The 27,982-nt window shown below is 37.9% G+C and overlaps 1 protein-coding gene across 2 annotated transcripts in view; it reads right to left on the reverse strand.

Annotated features, from left to right (window-relative positions):
* gfra1a (gdnf family receptor alpha 1a) overlaps positions 1-27,982 on the reverse strand; it is a 95,498-nt gene that overhangs the window by 54,917 nt on the left and 12,599 nt on the right. The window contains exon 4 of one of the 2 annotated variants that reach the window (XM_067421579.1): positions 25,872-26,009. The exons of the other annotated variant lie outside the window; for it this stretch is intronic. Coding sequence (XP_067277680.1) covers positions 25,872-26,009 — 138 coding nt within the window. The remainder of the gene's footprint in view (positions 1-25,871; positions 26,010-27,982) is intronic. 2 annotated transcript variants of the gene reach the window in all.

A 27,982-nucleotide genomic window follows, 5' to 3' on the forward strand; every position in this document is an offset into this window, starting at 1 on the left:
TGGCAACACAGTGCAGTTGAGTTCTGTTGACATTTGACAACTAACTTTATGCGTCGCTCCGTTGCTCTGACTGGTTGTAGGTCTATCCAACTGAGGTCTTTCCTGGTTCGGTTGAAACACCCCATAATTACAGCCCAATGGAGAAGTATCAGACTCCTATTCTGACTAGAATTGAGTATGACGATGTCACACTAGTCAAAAATAAAAGCTTGCACACATTAGCAGGGTTTTTTTCCCTGCCATTATAACAGACTGTCGTTATATGACCTGTTTCTCCAGGCAAAACAATGTCCTCATATGACACTTAAAGGGTTACTTCAGCGATTAGCATATGGCTTTGTATCAGTAGAAACCCTGGAGTATATTTAAATTATTGTGCTTTTCCCCCTCATATCTCCCTGAGACAAGAGATTTATGCATTTTATTTCTGGAAAAATTCCTCCTATGATGCAAATTGACGATTTTTGCATCATAGGAGGAATGTTTGCCCAAAGGCTAAAGACTACAGCCAGCAGAGGGAGCCATTTCCGCATGTTTTGAATCTGCATGGGGGATGGGAGATAACACTCAGCTTGCAGGGAGAGCTCAGCTCAGCTACAGGCACTCATTTAAACGGAGCTATGGTGCGCAATGTAAGTCTTTTAACTTCTCAAATTAATTTCTATGAAAGTTAAGCTTGTAAAGGCATGAACTGAAACGCGCTGAACTCGCGTTGTGAATGTATGCCGTGAGTGTGATCGCGATTACCTCAGCTCTCATCACTCGTGCAGTTAGTGCTCAGTGCTGTGACACTCGCGCAGTGACTCACTCATTATATTGTCTCCCCTAACTCAGTCACTGTAATCAAGTTGGTGGCTTTGGGAATGGCACAGGGCAGCGAAGCATTCTGGGAATTGTAGTCTTTCATCCCCATGGGACAAAAATAAATTTTCTGTCTTTTCTCAGTCTAGAAGACACCAAATTCAAAAATAATTTCACATTTCTACTGCATTGATGACCCAGTTTAAATACAGATTCATCTTCCCAGCGCTGAAGTACCCCTTTAAGGTTTACAATAAATGCCATTCAACTAGAATGATTCAGAACAGCTGTAGATTATTTACCAAATACACTTGCGGACCACAAGTATAAACAATCCCTGACTCACTGCAGTGGGTCTCAAAATCAAATCTGGTTGATGCCAATTTTAAACTGTTGAACTGTATATAGAAGAATACAGATGTTTTATTTAACCGCAGAAAACAACCGTCGATTGACCTTGACGTGCCAATCTAGTCTCATTCTGTCAGTCACACTGCATGATGCCCTTCAATGAAGCATTCAGCCTCGTTTGCCAATTTAAACAACTCAAAAAAGACAGTAGCCCTCGGGTTGTTTACGGTCTAGCCTTAGAGTCTGGGATAATAGAGAGGCTAATTGGGGGAAAATTTCATCTATGGACTGCTAAAATAGTGGCAAAGGGAGCAAAAAAATTAGAAACAGAGAAAATGAAAAGTACAGATTATGGTGCAAGGGAAGAGACAGTACAAAAGAAAAGGAATGGATGTGCACATAGGGGATTAAAAATAAACATGAGAAAAGTGAATGAGTAAGTACTGTATGTAAAAAAGAATGACAATCATGCAGCATACGCATGTGTGCATGTGTGCAACCCAGTCTTTCTGTTAAGCTGATAACGCCATCACCGTGTGCATTTTAAATTCATAGTGCTTAATGTTACGAGACCTCTTAATCCACAGAAAATCAATGCCTAATAACCTATGAAAATGTACATTCGCTCTTTTACTATCGCTGGAGGCCCAGTCACACACCCCGGGGGCCCTTCTTTCAATTCCCCCGCATTAGCAGTAAAAACCATAAACCACCATTAACGACGGAGGATTTGTGTAAAGCAGTGAGGGGCTGGTCTGTGCTCATGCCATTTGGGACAGAGATCAGCTCCAGGAATGATGTTTGCATGAGAAAGACAGACAGGGAACATCTTGCACTGGTCTCATGGATATTTAAAATCAAGATGAGAGGAGCTGGAAGAAAGTGGATTTACCATGTGAATGGAAAGGAAACACAAATATAAACCATTTGTTTATTTCTTCTCTATGTTTACATGGTAAACCCTGAAATACATAGCCTATAACAGGGTTCCTCAAACTCGGTCCTGAAGGGCCACTGTCCTGCAGAGTTTAGCTCCAACCCGTCATAATCTGATAGCCACGCCCACCGGGGAGGAAAACAAACCAACCATCTCCATTGACTTTCTATTGCAGGAAGCGACCTCCTTGTCATTTCAGACCAAGCCTGCAGTCTCCCTCTCAGAAACTGAAGCTTTCGCGCCTCGATCGCCCCCCGTTGACCGTTCCCAGTATAGTTGCACCTCTGTGTTTTCTAATGGACGCAAAGCAAACTAAACAAATATTTTATTTTATTTAAATTAAATATTTTTTTCGGGATTTTTGGGAGCAGATTGGAGCTTTAGCTTTAATTTCTACATTTCCATAACTGTTTATTTCACACCAACATAATTAATTGTTCTGCATATGTGAGAGTGTGGGCGGGCTTTTGATATCGCAGCGGTACTTCCTGCTCTACTTCCTGCTCTCTACTGCGCAACTCCGGCCCCGAAATCGCTACTGCGCAGACTCGGTCCCAAGATGTCCGCGCCGTGCAGGCCGCTTGAAAGCTTCAAAACTCCAAGCGGAAACGGATGATGTCGCTTCGTCCATATTTTTTTACAGTCTATGTTTCAGACTTATTACAAAAAAATTAACAATGTCTAAAAGCTGATATGTGACAAGGTGTACAGAAAACAAGCTAAATAAAAAAACAGGAACAAAAACCCAGAAGATTTTATAAGCTGTTGACCCAAAAAACGAGCATTTAAGGGAAAAAAACATGCTATATCACACTGAGAACTACGCCCACTGGAGGGGAAAGTAATCAGCGACAGGAAATAAAATGTATAAAACTGACATTTGGATATTTGACTAAATGTTTACTGCACACTTAGATATGAGACATACTGAGGGTCAGGATCCCAAAATTGACCTATTCTTCCTGCTGAAGCTTCACGTCTTGTATCCACGCGCCTGTATCCACTTTTGATCAATAAACGCTCGTTTTTTGGGGTCGACAGCTTATAAAAACTTTATAAGCTTTAGTTATGTGTTGTTTAGCTTGTGTGCTATACACCTTGTCACATATCAGCTTTTAGACATTGCCCTGTTGTTTGTTATAAGTAAAAAAAGACGACGCAACCGCTTCACGCAAGTCAATGGAGAGCGTTGGATTGTTTCCCCCCCCCGTTGTGGACGTGGCCTAAATACGCTCTGTCTCTATCCTGAATACCTTGATTAGCTAATGTTTAATGAGGGTTGGAGCTAAACTCTGCTGGACAGTGGCCCTCCAGGACTGAGTTTGAGGAACCCTGGCATATAATATCATGGTATATGAAGTTGATAACATCAATGTATATATATATGAGGGATGCCAGCTATGGCATCCCCAGCTAAAAGCCTTCATCACTGTTTATATCACTGTGAATACAAGTGCTAAAGAAGCCTCTCGAGCTGAAATTCAGATATGGGAATGGACAATTCGTTTCTGACATGCATTGTAAGTGCTAGACCAAGCAAAACAGATTGGACCAATCAGAGCAGAGTATACTCTCAGAAAGGAGGGGTTTATAGATACCGAAATTCCATCATTGATCGAACTGTTTCAGAAAATGAAAAAAGAGGTGATGCTGCAAAAGTATATTATGAAAATATTCAAGTGTTTTTTGGTCACGGATGCAAGCAAATCCATTGTAGGAGGCATCCAAAACAAAAGGATCCTTCAAAATAGCGTCCAAACATGTTTTAGGAGACACAGAAAATACAATTTTATTAGCACCACAGCATGTTCTATCTGCCTGTGTCTGTTGAGGGCTTTTTTTAATCAAATTTTGAGTGCTGGCTTGTTTGTTGGTGTGCTTGCATGACCGTAAATGTGTTTTTGAATAAGCCTGTGTGTATGAGCTTGTGTAATTGTGTTGTCTCAGACTGTCAGCTCCACTAAGCCCAAAACCCCCTATACCCACCCCCTAGCACACGGCTGACCTGTTTCCATATAAACACAGGATGCTGGAGGCAGAATGCTGAACGGCAGGGCTAAAGCTTAGGCATCCTGAGGATGGACGCCTCCAAGGCTTAGGGTCCCTCATCTCCCAGCGACAGAGCTACCAGACCTAGCCGGCCATCCTCCCTGCCACCCGACTATAATTACCCGACAGAAATGCATGTACGTGCTTACCGCCTGCAGGGCTGATCTCCAGCTGCCGTGATATTAACTCCATCAGGTCTTGTGCTGAAAAGAGCTTTATCCCTCAGCTCTCAGGAGAAGCCCGGCACAGCCATCCCCTTAATAACATACATAACTTCTCTCAAGCACAACTTCTTCTCCATGTCCCTGACAACTGAAATACTGCTCATAGGAGAAAGAAATCACTGTCCCTATCTTCTGCTGCCTTTGTATAAAGCATGGAGAGGTTATTAAGAATGTGTGGAATTAGTAGAAGAATATATGAAAGAAAGAGATGGAAACTATTTCACTGTAATTTTTGGTCTTTTTCGTCAGCATCTTCAAGAAAAATGTCTAAACTTACTTTAAACAAGATCAATTTACTTGCCAAAACAAACACCGAAAAAAGTGGGTTGGATTTACATGATTTAATTGTGTACATCGGTCCCACATTCATCAATTGTGTAAACCATAATTTGTTCATATAACTTCAACATCATGGAATTAACATTTTAAGCGACTCAATTAAGTTGTCTCAAAGTGAATTTTATATTGCTCCCTTACATAATTCAGGCATTTAATTTAACATATTCATTCATCCACTTAAAAATGTCAAATATTTTAATGTTAAACAACTAAATTATAATACTGCACTAGCTAGTTGATTAACTTTTAGCTAACAATAGCACACATTAGCATCTTAAATGCTAAGCATTAAAAGCTCCTTCAGCAAAGCTGTTATGACTTTTATTAGTCCAAAGCCTAAGCAAATGCTCCACTCTTCTCCAAAATGGTAACCCACTGTAATTTAAATTCCAAAAAAATGTAATATTAAACACAATCAAGTCTCCCCCTTTCTCTTCTTGCTCAAAAACACATGAAAAAACTACTTTTACGTATAAAATAACAACATTTAATCTCTTTTGATTTAGCCATATAAAGCATGCTGGGAACTAACAAGCCTCACCCAATTTCAATTAACACAACACAAATCATCCATGTAATCTCAACACAAACAGATTATGTGATTAAGTACAATTTTAAGATATTAAGATGCGTATTTTAAATTAAGCCCTTTTTTTCTGTTTTAAGCTTATAACCTTTACAAAATTTTGTTTGATACTTAAAACAAGGGGGAAACTATTTGACAACGAGGTAAATAAACAACAAAACCTAATTTTAAAGCAGCACTAGGTAACTTTTCAACCTTCGTAATATATTTTCAAGACTCTTGTGATGATACATCGACTTACAACGACACGTCTGCCATAGCTTGATGGGGTCTGTATCTTTTTTAATCGTACTTTTAAACTTCGGGTTTCGGGCATATACGTCACTTCCACCAACACCCACACTTCCTTAAATTCGGACGTGCGAGCCCAACTTTGTTCGTCGGATAATATAGTCATGTCCGAAGCAGCAGAGACAAATAAGAAAGAAAAGGTTTTGTTGGAGGAAAGAAATAAGAGGAAACGAAAAAGTGATGGGATTAAAGGCAGGACGAGGATCAACATTGGACCAGCGTTTGCTCGTCGGCGTGAGCTGAAGGAGGCGTGCCCGACCGATGCTGTCATGCTTGTTATGGTGAGCTACCACTCAAACATTGAACTGAAGTATCATATAGATTCTGTAAAACGGTAACCAATAGACTACTATAATGACGCTGGCTTGTAAACGTGAGCATCGTGATTATTTAGCGTTTGAAAAAAATGAAACCCATGAAATTATATTTATATGACATGCTTAAACATGCCACTGACTGTACCTGGGATGAAGACATTTCACACGCGACGCCAGAAAAACACCTGCATGTGAACTCCTCAGTGTTCAGGGGAACTGTTAGTGCTGCACCAACCCGCGGGCCGCTTTTATGAAGTTATTTGGCCCGCCCCGCACCACTGTATATATTTTTACAACCCGCCCCGCACCCGCAACCATTAAATAGAAATACGGGGTCCGCGGGTTATGAGACGACCCGCGCATTACTAGTTCAGGGCTATCAGGGTTGTCATGTCAACAAATGCACGCGCGATGGCATCCCCTGTTGTAGAATGACTGAGCTTGCGACAGTAGTTGAGGACATTATTTTTTCCCAACTGTAGGGGGACCCCGAGAGCAAAAGTTGCCAATTGCTGCTTTAAAAACCTAAGCCTAATTCCCTGCATATTCAAAAAAAACAAAAAAACAAGTAATAATATCTTATGCATTTTCTTGTTTTAATGAATTGTATGTATTCTTAATGTAGAGAGATAAATACACAACAGGAGGTTAAACCAAACTCTATCTTTGTCACATTTCAACTAAAAAGTATTTAAAAGAAGAAAAAAAAACTAGTTTACTTACAAAAATCGTATTCAAAATAATGATACCACTACAAACATATATTCCAGTATATCATTAGAGGGAAAAAAACACCAAGCCCTTAATGTGACCTACACACATAACATCTTTAAATGATTGATGAATGAGCCGTCATATAATGATGGGGCTATGAAGACTCCTGTTTCTGGTTAACAACATGTTATTAATCTTTCCCCCTGCTGAGCAGATATCACAAGGTTATTAGCGGAGTGCCCTTTCCTGGACAACACCCAAAAAGACAGTTGTGACAGCCTACAGTCGGTTCAGTTGGGTGCATATAATATCATACAACCTTACCTGAACATTTCTACTTAAAGCATTTTATCACTATCGAAACATGGATGCAAATAATATGGAAATAAAATCAAAGGCATAACATATTTTCATAAAATAATATGAAATTAACACGCTGAAGTGTAAATATATCCGTTTTTCTAGGGATGTATCAACATATCCACACATGCTATACTCTTTTTTTATTGTGTGTGTTTGTGTGGGGGGCATGTTTTTGTGACATATGAGGACTCAAATGTGAATAATGACATGGGTATGACACAGGTATTACAAGGAGAGGGTGAAATATGAGGACATTGGCCATGTCCCCACTTTTCAAAATGCTTTTAAATCATACAGGATGAGGTTTTTTTTTAGAAAGTAAAAATGCAGAATGTTTCCTGTGATGGGTAGGTTTAGGGGTAGGGGCAGTGTAAGGGGATAGGAAATATGGTTTGTACAGTATAAAAAATATTAAGCCTATGGAATGTCCCCATATGGCACAAAAACAAACGTGTGTGTGTGTGTGTGTGTGTGTGCTTCTGTGCGTGCGTGCGTGCGCAACACTGGGCATCAAAAGTCTATAAATCTGCATCTGTTGCTTGTGTAAAGCTCTCAATAAAGCTATGCCTGTTGGGAGATCAATCTTTCTTGTCCTATTGATCGGCATCTAGATGCAAGGCGGCTGAATGGCAGTGAGGGATTTCTGTGACTTACAAACCTTGTGATGTGCAAAGTGTGCGTGCATGTTTGTGAGAGAGAGAGGGCAGGACAGAATGCAAACTGATTGGATGAAACATTCCAGTGAACAGATTACACACCACGGAATGATTCGACTGGCTAAACACCCACAGTTAAAGTCATTCTCTCAACAACTCATCTCCTTCTAATTTCAAACAACAAACCTCTCAGCAGACCCATGGTTAGCAGTCCCTACAGACTTGACGCTCACCTCAAAACTGATTTCTCTCACTATCTCACAGCTGCTAGGCTCGCACCGTCCATCTCACCGCCTAACGCAGCAAGGGAAAAAGACCCAGACAACATTTTCCCACCAGTTCGCAATAGTCCTGAATTGTTCCTCCAAATCAGCAGGTGGATTGTGATGTTGCTGGTGTCTCGTAGAGTGGAATTCTTAAGTGTGTTCAGTTGCAGCAACATACAAAACAGATGAAACAACCAGATTATACACATTCAACATTTGTAGTCAGAAGACGATTTATGTTTTTGAAAGAAAGTCTCTTATGGTCACCAAGGCTGCATTAATTTGATCAAAATTAAAGTAAAAAACAGTAATATTGTGAATAAAATATCAATACAATTTAAATTGTATTACTCCATTACTCCAGTCTTCAGTGTTACATGATCCTCATGATCATTCAAACAATCTCATTTGGTGCTCAAATCATTCTTATCAATGTTGAAAACAGTTGTGCTGCATTAATATAAAATATAAATATTTTGTAACATTATAAATTATTTTACTGTTACGTTTGATCAATTTAGTTCATCCTTGTTGAATAAACGCATGCTCTTCTATAATAAAGTATATTTGGTGGACAATAAGGGTTAAGCACAACAACTTCCATATTCAGTAAAACAGGTTGCATTTCTTCCGGGTTCAAGTTTTTTGTGTGTGCTTCGTTAAATATAGAGCTGTTTTACTCAATCAAAGTTAAGCATAGCCGATGTCCATCGCATTTGCAGATTGGTATCAAAAATATTATTTTTATTTTTTCTTCCCCTCGCTAACATTCTGATATTACAATTTAATAAAACAATTAAAAAAAACACTGGCTAATTACCTTAAAAGTCAGTTCATACTGCTGTTACCACTTTCTCAGAAAAGCAGATGCAATCAGACCTGTTTTCTTATTTGTTCATATGACATTTGGCATGAAGTCTATTCTGTAGTCTGATGCCCTATTGATTTTCTAGCTCATTCTCAATCTGTTTATGCTTTTATAAGTGGTTTAGTGGTAGGGTTATCCACAATAGTTAATATTACAACAACCAGAATAGACAGAGATACACAACATATCGACACCATATAAATTGTCTTTTAAAAAAATATATATTTTATGTATAGATATTTGACAGAACATGCTCCCATTTACCATCAAACGCTCACTTACAAATAAGCATTAAAAATACAAAAAATTTAGGAACACTTTTAATCTCAAAATGCTTACATATTTCATAATACTGCGCTTAAACTGCACACTTGTCATTTTTGTGTGCAGCTTGAATCACAGTCAGTGACTGTGGGTAATACATGGGCACACTGTCTGACACTGAGATTCAAATTATATACACAATCACAATCAAATTTTAGACAGTTCAGTAAACAGTTCAATAAAGCATTTCATTATACTATTTTGTAGTCATGGCACACTTTTGTGATGGTACAGTGAGTGTTTTGCACCACCCCGAGAGTGTTTTTTTTGTGAGTTAAGCCAACAGCAGATGGTGAATGGACACATGACCCACCATCCTCATTCAACCAGCACTGGTTCAGAGGGAAGAACAGGTGTGTCGTCTGATACAGTCCCCCCTGAAACCTGAACTCATACTTTCATTCCCCCTCTCACATTCACATGGCCTGTCTGCTGCTATGCTTCACAGTAGACTTTTCCAATTAGTCTCACCCGTGTAACCCCGCTGGTGTCACATGAGATGGCATATGGGCCATTGTACTTATAAAACTTAATGTGAAATGAGACACTGCATTCAATCAGATCTCACGTGTGGCAAAATCATTTAAGCCCTGAATATAGGGAAAAATGACACAAGCATAGCTGACCATGGGAATGTGTCAATCAATTAGTGACCAATTAATTCCAGTTATTAGTACCTTCTCTGACTTGCAACTCCAGCATGGTCTTTAATAGTGTTTTTAATGTAGTTAAAAAAATATATTAATGTAGTAGATGTAGTAGTAGTACATGTAGTTTAATGTAGTAGATGAAATTAAGAGGTTGTAAATCTTGTCTGGATTTTTCACTTCTGTGACCTCCCAAGCACCAAACTTGTTTAGAGCCACATCACATACACCAATACAAACATGTAAGGACCCTCACAAAAAGTTTCACAGACTTTTTTGACGTGTTCAATCACACCGATGTGATCAGTTAAAGCTGGTCCCTGGAGTGTATGGTCACATCGGTGTACATAGAACATTCAGGTACAATTATATGAATTGAGGTGGAAACTATCATAATAGTGGCTCCCATTGCATATTATATACACTCCTGAACAAAATCTTTAGACCAGGGATTCATTGCAAGTTTTACACATTTCGCACTGGTGGATCATAACCGGTTGTAAGTGCTGCTTCAATATGCCAAAAGAAGAAACAGGAGCAAGAGACAAAAAATAGAGAGTAGGCAATTTATTGAAAACTGCATTTAAACTAAAAAAGGCCGTTCCTCAGCTGATCAAAAGTTTAAGACCATAGCCCAAAAATAAACGCACAACAGTACTAAAAGTGTTAAAAAAGGACTCAGTAGTGAGTGGCCCAACCGTTCTTGCTGATCACTTCGGCTCGTTTCGGCATGCTTGATGGGACTGTTTCCAGGAGGCTGGTGGGAATGTTGCTCCATGTGGTGAAGATGGCTTCACGAAGGGCATCCACGATCTGGAATTGACGTCCATTTTTGTAAACTTCCCTTCTCATCCATCACCAAATGTTCTCAATGGGATTTAGATCAGGGGAACACACAGGATGGTCCAAAAGAGCAACGTTATTCTCCTGAAAGAAGTCCTTCGTCACAGGCGGGCTTTGTGAATTGCAGCGTTGTCCTGTTGAAAGATCTAGTCATTACCGCACAGACGGGGGCCGTCAAGAGGGATGCCTGCTGCAACAGATCCACATAGCCAGTCGCCGTTTGACGCCCCTGCACAACCTGAAGCTCCATTTTCCCATTGAAGGAAAAAGCACCCCAGATCATGATGGAGCCTCCTCCACTGTGCCGCGTAGAAAACATCTCAGGTTGGATCTCCTTGTCATGCCAGTAACGTTGAAAGCCATCAGGACCGTCCAGGTAAAAAATGTTCTCATCAGAGAATAAAACTTTCTTCCACTTTTCAATGTCCCATGTTTAGTGCTCCCTTGCAAATTCTAAATGGGCAAGTTTTTGTCGTGGGAGGAGATGTGGCCTTTGACGACGTTTTTTGTTCTTGAAGCCCTTCTCTAGCAGATGACGTCTTATGGTTATTGGGCTGCAGTCAGCATCAGTAAGGGCCTTAATTTGGGTTGAGGATCAACCTGTGTCTTCACGGACAACCCGTCGGATCTTGAGGCTCAGTGCAGGTGAAATCTTTTTGGGTCTACCACTTGACTTTTTTGTCCCATAACTCTCAAGATTTTTTAAGAAATGTAAAATGACTGTCTTACTGCGTCCATCCTCAGCAGCGATGGTGCGTTGCGAAAGGCCTTGCTTGTGCAGCTCAACAATCCTGCCACGTTCAAAGAGAGAAAGCCTTTTTGCCTTTGCCATCAGGAGATCTTGACAGTATAACTGCTTGAAGAACAATGACATGAAAGCCATAATTTTGTGCAGATTTGACCTTTTTATGGCTATGGTCTTAAACTTTTGATCAGCTGAAGAACGGCCTGTTTCAGTTTAAATGCAGTTTTCAATAACAACCTGGTTATGATCCACAAGTGCGAAATGTGTAAAACTTGCAATGAATCCCCTGGTCTTAAGATTTTTTTCAGGCGTGTAGATCAGCTAACATGATCATTAGAAAGGTTTTTTTAAACAAACAAAAAAAAAAACATTCACGTATATGTATTTGAGAATCGAATATCAGGTAGTTGATGGCATGTAGCTAACAAGTTTGTGAATATTTTGAATAAAAACAGAAAAACTAAATACAAGCGATACATCTGTCATACAGCGCTATTGTGGCTGTGATGTATCACATGAAAAGCATGACGCATCACCATGGAAAGAATAAGGTGATTCTAAAATAACAGTTGACTAAAAAAACTCACACTGGGTGGTCAGGTAGAATATTTTAAACTTATGTGATCAAAGGGTTAATACAGGGTTAAAATACAGAGAGAGGGAGGGGACATGTATAACAAAACTATTATTGAAATGTTTGGGGTCAGTATGTTGTTGTTTTTTTTACTTCTACTATTCTAATATAAAAATAATATGCCTTAAATTGATAAATGACCATAAGGACATTTACAATGTTGGAAATTGAATTATATTTCAAATCAATGCTGTTCTTTCGATCTTTCCATTAATTCTAGAATTCTTTAATATTAATAATAAGAAGAATTTTGTCTAGAGCACAAAATCAGCATATTAGAATGATTTCTAAAGGATCATGTGACATTCATATTACATTTTGAAGTATATTAAAATGGAAAAAAGGTAGATACCAAACCTGTGCAGTCACATTAGGCCTTAAAACAGCTTAAAACGTTTGCACCTAAAGTGTCAAATTGTGATTATGATTCTTAATCATATTAGTATTAAAAAAGTATTATAAAAGTTTATATAATATTAACTAGGACTCTAACCTGTTACACATGAACACTTCCAAAAACTTTCAAAGAAATTGCCATGCAAAACAAAACAGAACATCCACAGAGATGTTCTCATAAAAGGGAAGCGAGGGGTAAAATCAGTAATAACAACAGAGTTATTAAGCTACCAGGCTGGCATTTCCCATTATGGATATTAAACTGTGCCTCTGCTGCACTTAACCTGCTGGGGCATTTCTAAGTCATCACTACTATTTCAGACCCGCTTTTTCCCGTGCTCTCCATTCTTTGTATGTAAATCTGAAACTCAAGCACAGACTCGGGTGCGTCTCTCTCATAAGCAGCCCAGTAAATCCCTCCTCATCACACTGTGGGGATTTGGCCTGTAATACAGCTGCCGTGACTCACCTACCGCAAGGAGGGAAGGGGAATTAAAGGAGGAACCCAACCAAAACCATGCTTTCAAGCTTGTTCTTTCCTTTGCTCCCTGCTCCAGCTTTGTTGGTGGGTCAACAGTGACTTTTCAGGTGGTCAAAAGAGGGGTGAGTGGACTCAGATATGGGGCCATTGTGCAAGTACAAGCTGTTGCCTAGGGACAATCATTGCCCACAGGGATCTATTTGGGGAAAATTGTTCTGCACATCATTTAATTAGCAGAGCGGCATGGCAGAGAAGTAAGCACACAGTCTATTAAGTCCCGATGTATTGGGCTATAGAAAACTCAAGCAGCTGCACAGGCAGCTTTAGGACCGACAAAGAGCAGAGTCTGACATACCTTCCATCCCAATGAACATACTATCCATCTGAATTAGTATTAAATATTAAAACAAATGTGTCCCAAAGCATAATATGCTGAAGCGAGTATGCCAAAACTACTCGGATGCTCAACTAATTCCAGTAGATTTTTAAGTATGGATCCTTGCATTCCAATGGCTAATATTTCCCAAAACCCAGTGTGATTTGGATGAGGATTCGGCCCAAAACTACAAACATGGCAGATGTTCGTGAGACCAGTGGTTAAGACGCACTGAAATGAGTTTGAGTGATTAATAAATCAACCCCATTAAATATAAATGTTTTATATTATCTGTTATATTTAATCTGCAACAGCATTGTAATCAACTAACTGCAAAAAAACATTAAATTAGTTGTCTGCAGGAAAGACCCTGCACTGTAAGCATTTTTTAGAAAAAAAGTTACCTGGTTGCATTAAAATTTTGAGTTCACTGAAATTAATAGATTCGACAACCTTTATTAAAAGATTATTAAAAGATTTTGTAAGCATATTGGGTAATTGTGTGTGCTATTTTCATGATTTATCAATTTTTTTATGTGGTTCAAATACAATAATATTTTGAGTTTCTATTTATTAAACAAATTTCCTTCATTGTATCAACTCAAAGTTTTAATTTCAATAAACTCAAAACTTTAAGGCAACCAGGTTACTTACTTTTTTTAAGTTTAACCAACAAAAACTTTTTACAGTGTGGAAGACAAACGACATGTAATTTAAATTTTAAAAGCTATCATGGCAACTAACTGAAAAAAGTAAGTTTAAGTTGAAGTACAATTTCTAAAAACAGAGCAATTCCAAGAAGGTCCTCTTAGCATCATTGCTCTGGCCCTAAACATTATTAAAATAGTGAAAGTATTAAAAAGAAAGTAATACAAATACTACAAAATTATATAAATAATATTAAAACAACACTTTTTTTCTATTAGATATGACAGTATATTGAGTTACGTAAATGAAATGAAATGAGTGTGTATATAAGGATGTTAACTGTGACAAGACTCTTTGACAGGCCAGTTTACAGTGCCATGATGCACGCAACTATGTGACAAAGTGGTCCGCAGTTTCAAGATGCAATTGTACGCATGACGTAGCACTACATCCCAAAGCTTCCCAAAAGTATGTACTTTATCTTGAATAAAAGTATGTACTTTACATTTACTTGAGTAATGTACTTAAGTACACTTTATCTTTACTTGAGTATAATTTTTTCTGGAAACTTATAACTTTAACTTCAGTACATTTGAAAGACAAATATTTTACTCCACTACATTTCTATCAAGGTCCTCAAAGTCAAACGTTGATTCTGTAGCAGCTTTGGAAGACAATGAATACATTTTCTTCTTCTTTAAAACTTTTTTTTTGACAGCCTATTAGTAATCACTCTTGTAGGGTCATGTGAAGTTTCCCAGCATTTTTTGAACACTGATCAGTTTATAGGTAAATGGAAGAAGTAGGTTCCTCGGTGCAGTGTGTGCACCTATGGCCATACTTAGAAAGTATGTTTCTGTTTTCTGAAAAGATTAAAGATCAGTTTCATTGGCATACACTTAATGCATGTCTCTTAAAATGGTAAAAAATGTAAACATCTGGGAGAAAGAGAAGAACAGAATCTGAAAAAGCATATGATGATGTAAAAGAGGGCTCAGTTCAGTCTGGGTTTTTTTTGTGTGCACACAGAAAGCTACCTCTCAGATGCCGGAGCATGAGTACTGATTAGAGCTCTCCTTCTCGTTCTTCGCAATTCAACAGATCAAAACTACACACAAAATTATGTCAAAATGTCAGTTTTGGTGAGTATTCATGTAAATGAAGTTGATTGATCTTAAGTGAATGTAAAATTTGGGAGAATATCAGTGTATTGGATCCGTGCATTCAGCCTTAAAGAGGCAGCAGCTTTGCAAAGAGCTTTGTTACTTTTCAACAAGTATTAAAATTAGTTTAAGCTAGTCAGGGCCGGCTCTAGGTCTTTGGTTGCCCTAGGCGAGATGGAGTTTTGCGCCCCCCACCCCTCCCCACTCACTTTTATCGTCTCTATTCTAATTCAGCACATGTCTTTTTTCCTAGGCCTAACCGAGAAGCACTTATTATTAAACACGTTTGACGCTTTATTTCCACTTTTCAAACATTTTCTCACTTTTTATTGAAAATAAATGCCTTTCCGATCTGATATGTGATGGGAAAAGGGAATAGAGCGAGTGTGGCAAAAGGCGGGATCGAACCTCTGATCGATCTGCATCAAATCTTGATGCCATGCGACTTACCACTACACCACAGCCACTGTAAAGAATTTAATGAACACAGCATATTTGTGTTTAATGTAAATAATATGGCGTCTATCGTTAGGCTGCTCCAGTAAAAAAAAAAAAAAAAAAACGAGAGGCCGTATTTATTTCCTTCCGACGCCCACGTAGAGAGCGTTTGTACTTTTTATAAATAAAATGCATACGTTACATTCATAACCAACTGGACTTTTTATATTTAAATGACATCCATGTAGGTTATTGTAGATTATTGTCAGTGAAGTTATGTTTGCAATACGTATAGTAATTATGTAGAAAACTAGCAAGTGATAGCTTAGTGACAATATTAATAATATTTATAAAATAAATATTAGTTGATAAGATTGATACTAAGTAATTTTATTTAGTTTGACAACTTATTGGCTGAGATAAGAAGACTAACCTCTATACTGGGCTTTCTTTTGATTTTCTTCCTTTCTTTTTTCTCTTTTTCCGTCCCTGTGCGTGGTTTAGGCGCCTCATTTTTGATGAACGCGCAAGATGAGCACTGGCCTGACCTAACGCCTGAACTAATAATCAATAATCACCATCAATTCAATCTAATAATCAGGTTGATAAGTAATAAAACGTGTGGCTGAGGGGGCGCCCTATGACGATCATGTTTAATGAACATTATGTTGTATTTCGCTTGTTCCGATTCTATGCTTAATGGGAAGTAATGGGCGGCAATAGAGTGCGCTCGCGCCCCTAACACAATTGTCGCCCTAGGCGACCGCCTAGCTCGCCTATAGCAAACGCCGGCCCTGAAGCTAGTCGTAAGCTAGCATGTTGAATGGAGTATCACTGACTGGCTTAAACCACCATGATGGCACAGAGGGCATTCATACATCAATGCAACAATAAGAAAATAATGCATTGACATAAAAATGGAAATTTACTTTTGATACTTAAGTACTTTTAAAACAAGTACTTATGTACTTTTACTTAAGTAAAAATCTGTTTATACAACTTTGAAGTTGTCCACCTCTGCTTGTGGTGAAGAAACACACACAACCAGATGTATAGATGTACCACAGACAGGTCTTATTACCTCCCACTTCCTCTATACATACTCTTTCACTTTCCCTTGTTCTTTCGTTACCTCTCTCATGCGCCTGACTTCTCAGGTTTCAGTGAATCAGACCTGGTGAATAATGTATAAGGTACAAGCTGTGAAAACCTGGACAGCACTGTAGGCAGCAAGCAGCGAATAAATGAAAGTTTAGAGCATACAGACAGACGGTATTCACTAGTGCTGTGCCGTATCCACCCACAGACACCGGTACCTTCATCAGCTCTGCTTAGCTTGAAGTGGCCCATCAAAAAAAAAAAAAAAACCACACACACACAAAAAAAACATTTAAATAGTGAAATGGGTTGCTCAGCGCTTGTTTGAGGAAATTATATTATTAAGAGCAACAGAACACAACTGAAGGAAACTGCTAGGGGAAAAAATAGTGTTGTACAAATTGGCAGACATTGGAAGACATTATTCTTGTGCTGAAAGTCAAGAAGATTGCCAAATTACAAGTTAGAAGGCTGGTTTAAAGGTAAAAAATGGTAAAACATTATGATTTATTTAACATTAGTATAATGGAGAGGTTGGAATGAGCCCTTCACCACTAAAAGTTGTGCTAGAGGTCTGCCCCAAAACACTGCTTTCTATAAGGCTTTGTGTTTAGGAATTTGAGTCATCCTAATGACTGTAAATGTTTTAAATCTGTTTGCTAAAAAGATAAGTTGAAATTCGTCCAGTACAGAATACTATTGTGCCATTAGGTGGACAAAGTCTTTGTGAAAAAGCAATTTTTTCAAAAAGTCGACCATCCTACTGAGGTTTGTTAAAATATGTTTACAACTCTAAGGGCTTATATAAAGATTGTTCATGCATCATTTTATAAACATTCATTAGTCTTCCACCAACTTTCAGCTCTGATTGTGAATGAGGAACAAAATGAACAACTGCATATGGCAGATGCTCATAAACGAAGTTTTGATTCGTGCAGTTTGTTCAGACTCAGAATTTTGTCTGTTCTCCAAAATTACATACATTTTTTTTAAGTATGAGTGAAACAATAGAAAAACATTATTCTGTGCACTCATTCCATCTCATAAGGCATTGCAATATTGAGTGTACAAGTGAAGTACTCAACAGCTGGCTACTAGGGAATACCAATGCACTGTGAGCGTTATGCCGAACGAATAAACCATTTGGGAGCAGATGACACAGTAACATCACTAGCAGTGGAGGAAAATGGGCAAAATCCATGGAGATAAAATACAATTTTATCAGGAATACAAAAACAAAATTGTCATTGTTGAAGACACCCTTTGATGCTAAATGCAGACATTTATGGTTGCGAAGCCCCAGACTGGACTGATGAAACCTGCAATGATTACTATGATACTATGATAGTCTACTATTGTACTATGTGCAATTTATAGTGGACATGTATTAGCAATAATTACCAATAATATTTAAACCTATAACATTTTACATAGATGACATTTAAACACATTTTTATCTTAAAGTTTTTTAATCGCAATTGCAAGTTTATATCTCCCAAATTGTTATATATAAACTAGGAATTGCAAGAAAAAAGTAGTGAGAATAATTACCCCAATTAAACTCAAAAATACCTTTTTTATTTATTTATTTATTACTATTTTTTTAATTTTATTCTGTGGCTTTCATAGACTGTACTGTCCTTTTCTGCCACCTGAAAGGCTCCGCCCACAAAAACATCATCAATGTTTCCAAACACCCAAATGGTCTATTGTTGTGTCTCACTAGAAGTGCCCTTCTGGTGTCTGAAGTAGCTCACTTGTTTTCATTCACTTGTTCAAGTGGATCATATTAGCTGAATAAAATAGGGAATAGTGAATGAGGATATAGGAGGTGATTTCAGATACAACTATTGATTCATTATGTGAAGAGGACGTATTCATTCAATAAGTACAACCAATGAACTGCTTCTTCACAGCTCACACTCGAAGGCTACTAGTTTGTGCTATAGTCAGCCGTTGAAGGCAGTAAAGCGGTTGAGTGCTTCAAAAGCGAGACACTTGAATGAACGAACAATATAGGAAGTGCATGTGAGAATGATTCGTTTAGCTAAAAGATTTGTTCAAAAACAGCACTAATATAAAATCTGCTTCCCCACGTATAACAATCAATAAATATTGGTGTATTAGTATCTTAAAGCTACACTGTGTAACTTTTTTAGTTTATTCTTAGCTAAAATCACTTAGTTCTTTCAAAAATATATGTGCTCATTAATGTATATTTACTTCTTTCAAGTAATAATGCATTCTCGTAATATTATAATATACCATTGAAAATGCATAAGTGTTAGGGGTTTGGATGGCGGTCGCCATGTTGCTCCTCCATCTTGAAAGTACATTTGCCAAAGAGGGACATACCCGTAAATTCAAGCTTCGCTTTTCGCGTTTTTACACTCGATGGCACCGTGTCGAATGTGAAGAGGAGGATTGCTTGAGGCTGCTATATGATGATGGAGGATCACTCTTAAGCCCCTTTCTAAATGCACTTCGGACCCGCAATATTCCCGGAACATTGCCGGGTCGCCTTCTGTTTGAAAGCAACCACGTCCCGAAATTGATTACCGAATTCGACCCGGGTCGGGGACCTAGTAACATTGCGGAATATGTATCAGAGTCGCCAAGGAAGCGGAAAAGAGAATTAAGACGGCAACGCAACGGGCAAATCAACCAGACAAAAGTAAATATTGGAGTGGCCTTTCCAAGATGGAAAGAGCTCATGAGGAGCAACGATTTTAAAAAGAACGCCGACGTTTCCTGCTTTCTTCTCGACAGGTAATATTAATTCAGCCTTTTATTGTTGCTTGGCTAATTATATCATGGTGTGCTGAGCATAACACTAGAACGACGTCTAGGATAGTTTTCCTCGCGTCAATGATGAAAAAGTATTGTTTACCTTATAACATAAATCAGTGTTCTATGACGGATAACATGAGATTAATATTTGAATTGCATTGTAATTTGTTTGCCTTACGCTAGTGATGTCATATAATATAAAGAATAACGATAGCACTGATAAAAAAAGTTACTTTACTAAGATTAGCTTGCATTCGTCTGGAACCTGATAGCTGATGTTAGCAATGAAATGGTAAAAAATAACGAAAACGTAAAACTATTATTCATTTTACATATATTAATTTGATCATAGATCATTTGGCAAATTAAATAACTGCAAATTATAATAGTTTTCAAAAGTAACCTCATCACTTGCAACACTCACCGAAGAGGTCGAACTGGAAGCCATGACTAAATCGGCCACCGTAGGAGTTGGAACGAAATCGAAATTAAGAGGAACAGAAACTATTATACACTGGATGGTCATATACCATTTCACCACTAGATGGGGGAAAATATCACACAGTGTAGCTTTAAGTTATTAAACATGAGCACACATTTTATGTGACTACCTCCCTATGAACTTTATCGAGACTATGCTCATTTTTTCAGAGAAATGGCTTTTATTCACATCCACAGTCCTGCCGGGCAAACACAGTCATTTAACTTAAATATATGAATCGATAACTGACAAAAAGCATCTAGAAAAAAAAAAGAAGAAAGAGAATTATACTAGGCTGGTAAATTTCCGACTAAAAACCTGGCACTTTGCTACGAGCAGCGGTGAGACTGCTCTCTAAAGCTCGCGCCATACTTTCATTACCCCTCGTCTATTCCCCTGTAGGCCAGCTGCCATGCCAGCTTGGATCCAGTTAATGCTCTAAAACTGGAAAATAATTTCAAGGTCTCCGGGAATAGCCTGCGCTTTCCGGCCTTTTTATATTTATTTATTTTATCCAGAGTCACCTGTCGAGTGGCTGCGATTATGCATGCATGACTGGGCCTGGGCCATGCAAATCCTCCGGGCTCTTTCGCAGAGGGCTCGCTGACCTGCTTCCTGCTTTCATCCCGCCTCTAAGTACTGATCGCAAACGGCCAGGAACTAAATCAACAGCACATGAAAGGCGCCGAGTGTGGAGGAGAGGGGCCACATGGCTAAACAATCCCCTCCCCAGTCCATCGTAAACAGCTTGGAATGTTCACGCAGAGCTGAGCACATTCACCAATGCCTCAACAGCACTGTCTGTTATGCAAATGAGCTGGATTAATTTCTATTCCACTGTTCTCAATAAAATTATTAATATTATCCAGCCCAGTCTGTGTGTTTACTTGGCCCATGTCTGGGGGCTTTGAATGCTATAATATAATATATTTAGCTATACATTTAAAATATTGATATACAGTGTTAGCACACTTCAGTGAGGATTATACAGCTGACTGAGGAAATATACTTTAAAAGCAGGAAGGAAGGAAGGGAATAAAAGATCAGTAGTGATGATAAATTCTTAAAAATAAGGAGAATATTTTGAATTAAAACTACGATTTCAAAGTCGGTGGGTTACCTCAACTACTATTGGTCTTAAATTCAAGAGTATTGTTTTTACTCATTAAAAAAGTCGATAAATAATACTTTTGAAAAATAAAAACAATTTGTAATAAAATATTCAATTAACACTAAAATAAAATAATTTTTCATTGAGCCTCATGGGTCCAAAAATGACATCACCTGATTAGCTAAATGCTATTTGCTTTACTTCTGTAATCTGACTGTAATCAGAATTTAAAAAATCATGACAATGACACTGGTTACTGAAACATTTTAAAGGGGTCATATGATGCGATTTCTTTTTTCCTTTCTCTTTAGTGTGTTATGTAGCTGTTTATGTATGTATAAGATCTGCAAAATTGCAAAGCTCAAAGTCTTAAACCCAAAGAGATATTCTTTGTAAAAGTTAAGGCTCAGCCACACCTTCCTAAAATATTTAGTTCAAACATACCCCCACATCTCTAGGTCAGTATGTGTGGTCAGAGTTTCATAACACGTCCAGCATCACGCTGTATAAATAGCAAAAGCACCCGTGCCCATCTGTTCGCCCATGGGCGAGCTGGTCCTAAAATGAGGCGTATTCCGGTGCATTGTTGGCGTCTTGCTATTTTGAGGCAACTGAAAACAACTGCGCCATTGACGAAAAAACCCTGGTCTAAATTCAATAAAAGCAGTATTGTTTGTGTTATTAAAAAAGGATGTTAGTAATAGGGATGCAACAATACAGTTAGTCAACGGTTCAATACATACTTGGTTTTTTAACCACGGTTTTTCGGTTCAATTTGAATTTTTTGCTATTCTATTCTTAGGTGACAGGAACAGAAAAGGGTTAAGGAGAAAATATTTTTATTACAATACTCTTTCTTTAATTTACTTAAAAGACTTGAAAACCCTTACTTAAACCATAAACTTTACTTAAAAAAACCAGTGTATTGGTCCATTGGTAAACTCTTAGAAGAAAAGGTTCTATCAGTGCTACGTATTTGGAACCCTTAAAAGGTTATATATAGAAGTATAGTTGAGTATACTCCAAAGACCCTTTTATGCTAAAAGGGTTCTATAATGACAAGAAAGAACCCTTTTGGCACTTAAAAATGGTTCTATATAGAACACTGCAAAAAAAATGCATTTCTTATCAAAGAAAAAAATGCATTTCTTATCTTAGCAAAAACTCTCTTAATGTTGAGTTATTTTTTCCCAAAATAAGACAATTTTTTCTTGTCTAACTTCTTTTTTTAAGAATGTTTAGATGTTTGGACTAGAAACGAGACAAAAAGGGTAAGTAAGAAAATCATTTTTTGCAGTGAACCTTTTAGGGGTTCCGACTACGTAGCGCTGATAGAACCTTTAAAGGTTCTATATAGAACCTTTTCTTCTAAGAATGTATGATATTTGCTCATATCAGCGTGTAAACTCACAGGCACACTCAAACAGAGCCGAGATAAACTGAGAGAAATATTTCAAACGGAGAGAAATGGAAATAATTAATTAAATGCAAAAACGAAAGAAAAAAAAACACTATTCACCAGCGCGTATTGAACCGTGAATGCCGTACCGAACGGTTCAATATTATATTGAGTATTGTGGCATCCCTAGTTAGTAATATGCACCTATAGGTAGGTCCACAACGTGGATATTCTGCTCATTACACACACAGGGATGCGCAGCAGCACACAAAAAGGATTCCTCTCTGGAGAAGCATTCAGTCTTTCAGCTTGCAAATTCTGCCATTAAATACTGAATCCGTTACGGTGCAAGCGCAACTGGCTTTAAAGAGAGATGAGACACTGATTGGTTTATTGCACGTTATGCCCAATCATACCCATGACTCATTAAGAGATTAGGGTCCACAAAACGTTTTTTTTTTCCGTCATTAAACTAGTAAAAGTGGACACGCGCTAAGTGCGCTTCAGACCATGCACTCAAATCGTCAAAATAGGGCCCAATGTCTCTGAGAGGGTTTTAACATGCAAACAGCTGAAGCAAATCACACGCATGCATTATTAAATATCATAAATTTGTATTCTCAAAAATGATTTATAAAATTTGACCTAAGTAATTGCTGTTCAATGACTTGATTTAGTCGACCGCCGTGCTCCGTGTTAAATATGAAATGGTTAGAACATCTGGAGTCTGTCCCCTGCCAATTACAATGCAGAAAAGATCAGAGTGGAAAACTTGATGTACACGTATGGGTGTGTGTATTCTGGTACGCATACATGTTTCTCTGAGGTGTTCCCTGTTGCATACTAATTTAAGTCTTCCATTCATATTCATTGTACAGAAAAATGCTATTCCAGACATAATCTGAATAATGCTTCCATATTCAAGTTCTCTTCGCTGCTCTTTTGGTTTAATATTGGATCCATGACTTTCCATTTACATATTTTCTGTTTTATAACCTTTTGAGTTCACGGCCAATAACGCACCCACCTCTCTAGCTTTTGAAAAGAGATCATACAATTTAAATCAGGGCTTGAGTTTTCCATTTGTTTTTTGAGTCAACAGGTAAAAGGCAGTCAGAACCTCTACAGATAATATTGATCTGTCATATTTGTTAAAATGACGACAGTGATGGTACGAATCAGTCCGCTGCGGCACTCGGAAAGCAGCGTCTGAGGCTCAGGGAATGAGCACCACTTGTTCAGCAGTACAAGAGGGAAATTGTCCCCCTCTGCAGCACACACAATATTGCAGGTGCTTAAATTATTCATCCTGTACGAATGCTGGGGTCTCACTCAGAGCCAAAACTCCAGCATCTTAATCTGTACTTTATATTCCATTTTATATTTTACAGCTTTGTTTACTCCGAAAAGGAAGATAAAGAGCTTTTCTTTACGAAAATGTCTAGCTTTGTTCTTACTGTTGACAACAAAGAAAACAGTTCTGTGCAATTTTCATATATCACTATGTAACATTTTCTGTCAGTTGCCTTCACCTTACTGGCAGATTTGGTTATTGAGTGATTGTGGAACAAACGAATGCCAAATGAATGAATTATCCAGGGCCTGCACAGCTACTCATTTTTAATAGTTAACTAGTCATCTAGAAACCGAATTGGTGTGAATGGAGATGGAGAATTTCAGAGCAAATGCTCATAACTTGATTTTTTTGCATTGAAAATAAAATTAATATATAGGAAAACAAGTAATGTACCTCTTGCATATAGTTTCTGTCGTTTAGGCAACATTTGACTTGGTTCAAGGCAGTTCACACACATTTTGTCTTGTATGTGAACACACCAAATGAAGGCCATCTAACCTTATGGCATATTTCAGGAAAGCCAAAAAATGGGGGTTCATTTAAATTCAACTATGATGTTAAATGGCCAAATTTCTTGGTGCACAAACTTAGACTCTTATTCAGAGTGAAATACAAAAGTGCTAAAGTGCAACAGATGGAACTAACCTAGTTAGCTGAATTAATGAGTGATAGGGAAATAAAGCGAGATAAACAATATAACTAAGCAGTTTCGCAATGTGCTGCTGTTGCGGCTGGACGAGCAAATGTTTGTGCTTTGTTTCTGTTTGATATAATTGTAAAGTTTATGTGGAACTGATATTCTGGTCTACAACTCATCCCTGATAACTCCTACAACTTCTCGCTGCCCTGTATCTTACTCTCTCATTGGCTGTAGGTCATCGGCGATGTTATTTTCAGTCAGTAAAGTTCACAGAGCATTTTGAATCACAGATATGTAGCATGTCATATATCTCACGGACTTCGGCAACACATCTGCGATTCTCTCCGATCGCGTCTTTGATAATTCACACTGCGTGATTGTCACCCGTGTGAACAAGCACCGATTTCCCTCGGATTTTGGCCATTTGTTTGCAATTTTGGAAAAACCTGTCGTCGGCAAGTGAAAATCGGGACTAAATTCATGCAGTTTGAACTCTGCATTATGGCGGTTTCCAACTGCACGCACAGAAGCAGTGCGGTGGTCGCGCAATATTCGTTGTTACCGAGAGGGAGAAGCTGAACCGCGGCTTATGTAGTGCAAACACAGACAAGTAGGCTATCGTCCATTCTGTCACCATTTTTCTGTGTTCTCCTCTGACTTCTGTCTGTCTTGTTTATTTTATAATGGGTAGCATATATCTGCTGCAAATGTGACCGTGTTACCCTCTGTCCCAAACACGTATGCATATAACATGCTGTATAGGTAGTTTGCATGATAAAAGTAAATATTCATTTAAAGGGGCCTTTGAAGTTTGAGCAAAAACTTCTGACAGTGATCTGTTTTCGTGTATTTTATTTATTTTTTCACAGCGCTGGATGTCATATGGTGATTGTGAAACACATGGAACACTACATGATTTCATGGTGAAATGTGTTATTTTTCATTTTAATCGGGTCCATTTTGATCAAGAACTATGCACTGTGGCTTTAATTCAGCGTGAGCAGCGCAGAAAAAGTAGACTCTGTGCCGAAAGATTGCGGCACTGCTGCTTCTGCTCTGCTCCTGTGACGTGCTGCCGCGCCGCCTCTGAATGCTCTAATCTGTTAACATGGGCACTGAAAAAAACACTCCGCTGCTAACATGTGCAGTGTGAAATCAGCCTTAGTGTAATGCTGCTATGTTCACTTAGTGTAAATAGAATCTATTGCAAATAGCAGCTGCCATAAAAGAACAAATAGCCTACAAAACATATTGGCAATAACTAAAAAGGTACATTGTATGTGTTTCTTTATCTTCAGAATGATAAAGGTGTTCTCAGTTCAACAGAACTACTGTAACTGAACAACTTTTCTAACCCTTAGTCTAGAGCAAAGTTAGAACACGACCTCTTCTGAATGCAAATCCCACACCATGTACTGACATTACAAACCAACGTCACCATATAGTCATCATGGTACAAAATGGAGAATGTTAACTTTGTTAATGGCATGCACACTTATTACTCCAATCTTTTCAGCGTGTATTAGTGACGTATTTACCCAGAATTGCCCAGTTTGGGTGTGCCCTTCTGTTTCTACTGGGGTCTTGAGGCTCAAGTGGTCTTGACCTGCCCTGGGACCCTCTCCCTGGGGCCACGGTGACAGGGCTGCTCCAGGGACCGCCACCAGTCCCTCCCTCTGCAAAGAGACTCACTGTACTGAGTAACTCCCACTTAATCAAGTGAAAGTTGAATTTTAAAAGACGCCAACTTAGTTTAAGAACTCCATATTGCGGGGCTGAATAAACGAGTTGCTTTTCCAGCTCTTCAGATGCTACTGTGACAGATGATCTTGTTTGTGTTTTTTTTTTTTTTTTACTATCATATTAATGAAAATAATATTTGCATTCAAAGTCACTCAATCACATTGCAAAGCAATTAACAGCACATCTGAAACAGACAACGCTCAGCTAAACACAAAGACGAAAAGCTGTACATTGGGGAGGTGAGAAGACAAATACAAGATTAAAAGCATGTAGCAACAAAGCTGAAAAGAGCACAAAAAGATCTGACAACCAGGAACACTCAACAAACAGAACAAGGGCGCTAGTAAGACCAAAAAAAGGTATAAAAATGAGAAGCATTCACAAACAAAGAAAAGGAGATGGCAAGGTTAAAACAGGGGGAATCAGCATAAAGCAGAGGTGAGACAAAAGAGAATTATGGGAGTATAGTTCTAAACAAAACAAGAGCAAAAAACCCAGCATCTGTGTACTTTCCTAGTTACGTAAGTAGATAGCATGTCAGATCAAAAGCAGTAAGTCCAAATATGCAGTATTCATGAAGTAGTCAGAAAGAAAGTTGGACACTTTATGATCCCATGAGGCCACGGGAGAGGAGTAAGAGTAGTCATATTCGCAAATAGCGCAGAACAGGGATGTGACTGACATTGACAATGACAACATGGTGGATCTATTACACTGGGGATACATTTATAAAAAAATTATTCCTATGGTAGTATGTAAATTAACTGATTTTATTCAAGCCGTTTAAGTATTTTTTTAAATGGAACCAACCTAAATTAGGTTACACAAGCAAAAATACATTTGAAGGGATAAAAATTCCAGGATAGGTATGATTTTCACAGTCTCTTATGCTTACCAACACTGTAAAAAGATATATGTTCAATAAGTTATGACAACATATGTTTTTACATTGTTTTAACTCATCAAAATAAGTTAAGAAATGTTCAACTTTTTTTTATTAGTTATACAAGATGTAACTCATTTTTTAAAGTCAGGTTAACATCATTTAAGTTGAAATAACTTAAACATCCAAGTCGACTATACTGCAAAAGTTCAAAATTTGCCTCTTTTTTTTTTACAATGAAGGCTGTGTTTATTTGATCAAAAAACATTTGTGTATTATTACAACTTAAAATAACTTAATTGAAAATAATGAGTTTTAAAAAAATATATTCCTGTGAAGGCTAAGCTGAATTTTTATAGCAGCCATTACTCCAGCCTTCAGTCAAAGTGCCACATGATCATTCAAAAATCATTCTAATATGCTGATCTCATCTTTGGGATATACACGTCAAGATAAGGAGTCTGAGAGAAGAAAGAGAGAATGTGATGGAAATTGCCCAGGAAGAGATGCACATTATTACAATGTATTACTATTTAACACAGATACATGTTCTAATTACAGTGGAAATTATATATGGTCCTTGATTGTGATTTTTCACCAGTATCAGCAATGCGACTTTTCACTGATTGTATATCACTTCGCTTGTGTTTGCGCGACTTGCATCAAGCTAGTAGCCTTTATGAGTGAGAAATGTAACCATTAATTGAATAGATTAGTCCAAAAAAATTGAACAATTCAGGAAAGAAACTATTTGAAAAAAAAGGCTAATTCTAATTACTCCTATGCCCCTGGACACAGAAGGATTGCATTGGCATTTAATTGAAATGTAAAATCTATGCAAAATAAAACATTTCATTTAAAGGGTTAGTTCACCCAAAAATGAAATTTATGTCATTAATGACTCAGCCTAATGTTGTTCCACACCCGTAAGACCTCCGTTCATCTTCAGAACACAGTTTAAGATATTTTAGATTAAGTATGCACACTATACTGTCCATGGCCAGAAAGGTAATAAAAACATCA

The sequence above is a fragment of the Pseudorasbora parva genome, chromosome 17 (genome assembly GCF_024679245.1).
Source record: "Pseudorasbora parva isolate DD20220531a chromosome 17, ASM2467924v1, whole genome shotgun sequence".
Lineage (NCBI taxonomy): Eukaryota > Metazoa > Chordata > Actinopteri > Cypriniformes > Gobionidae > Pseudorasbora > Pseudorasbora parva.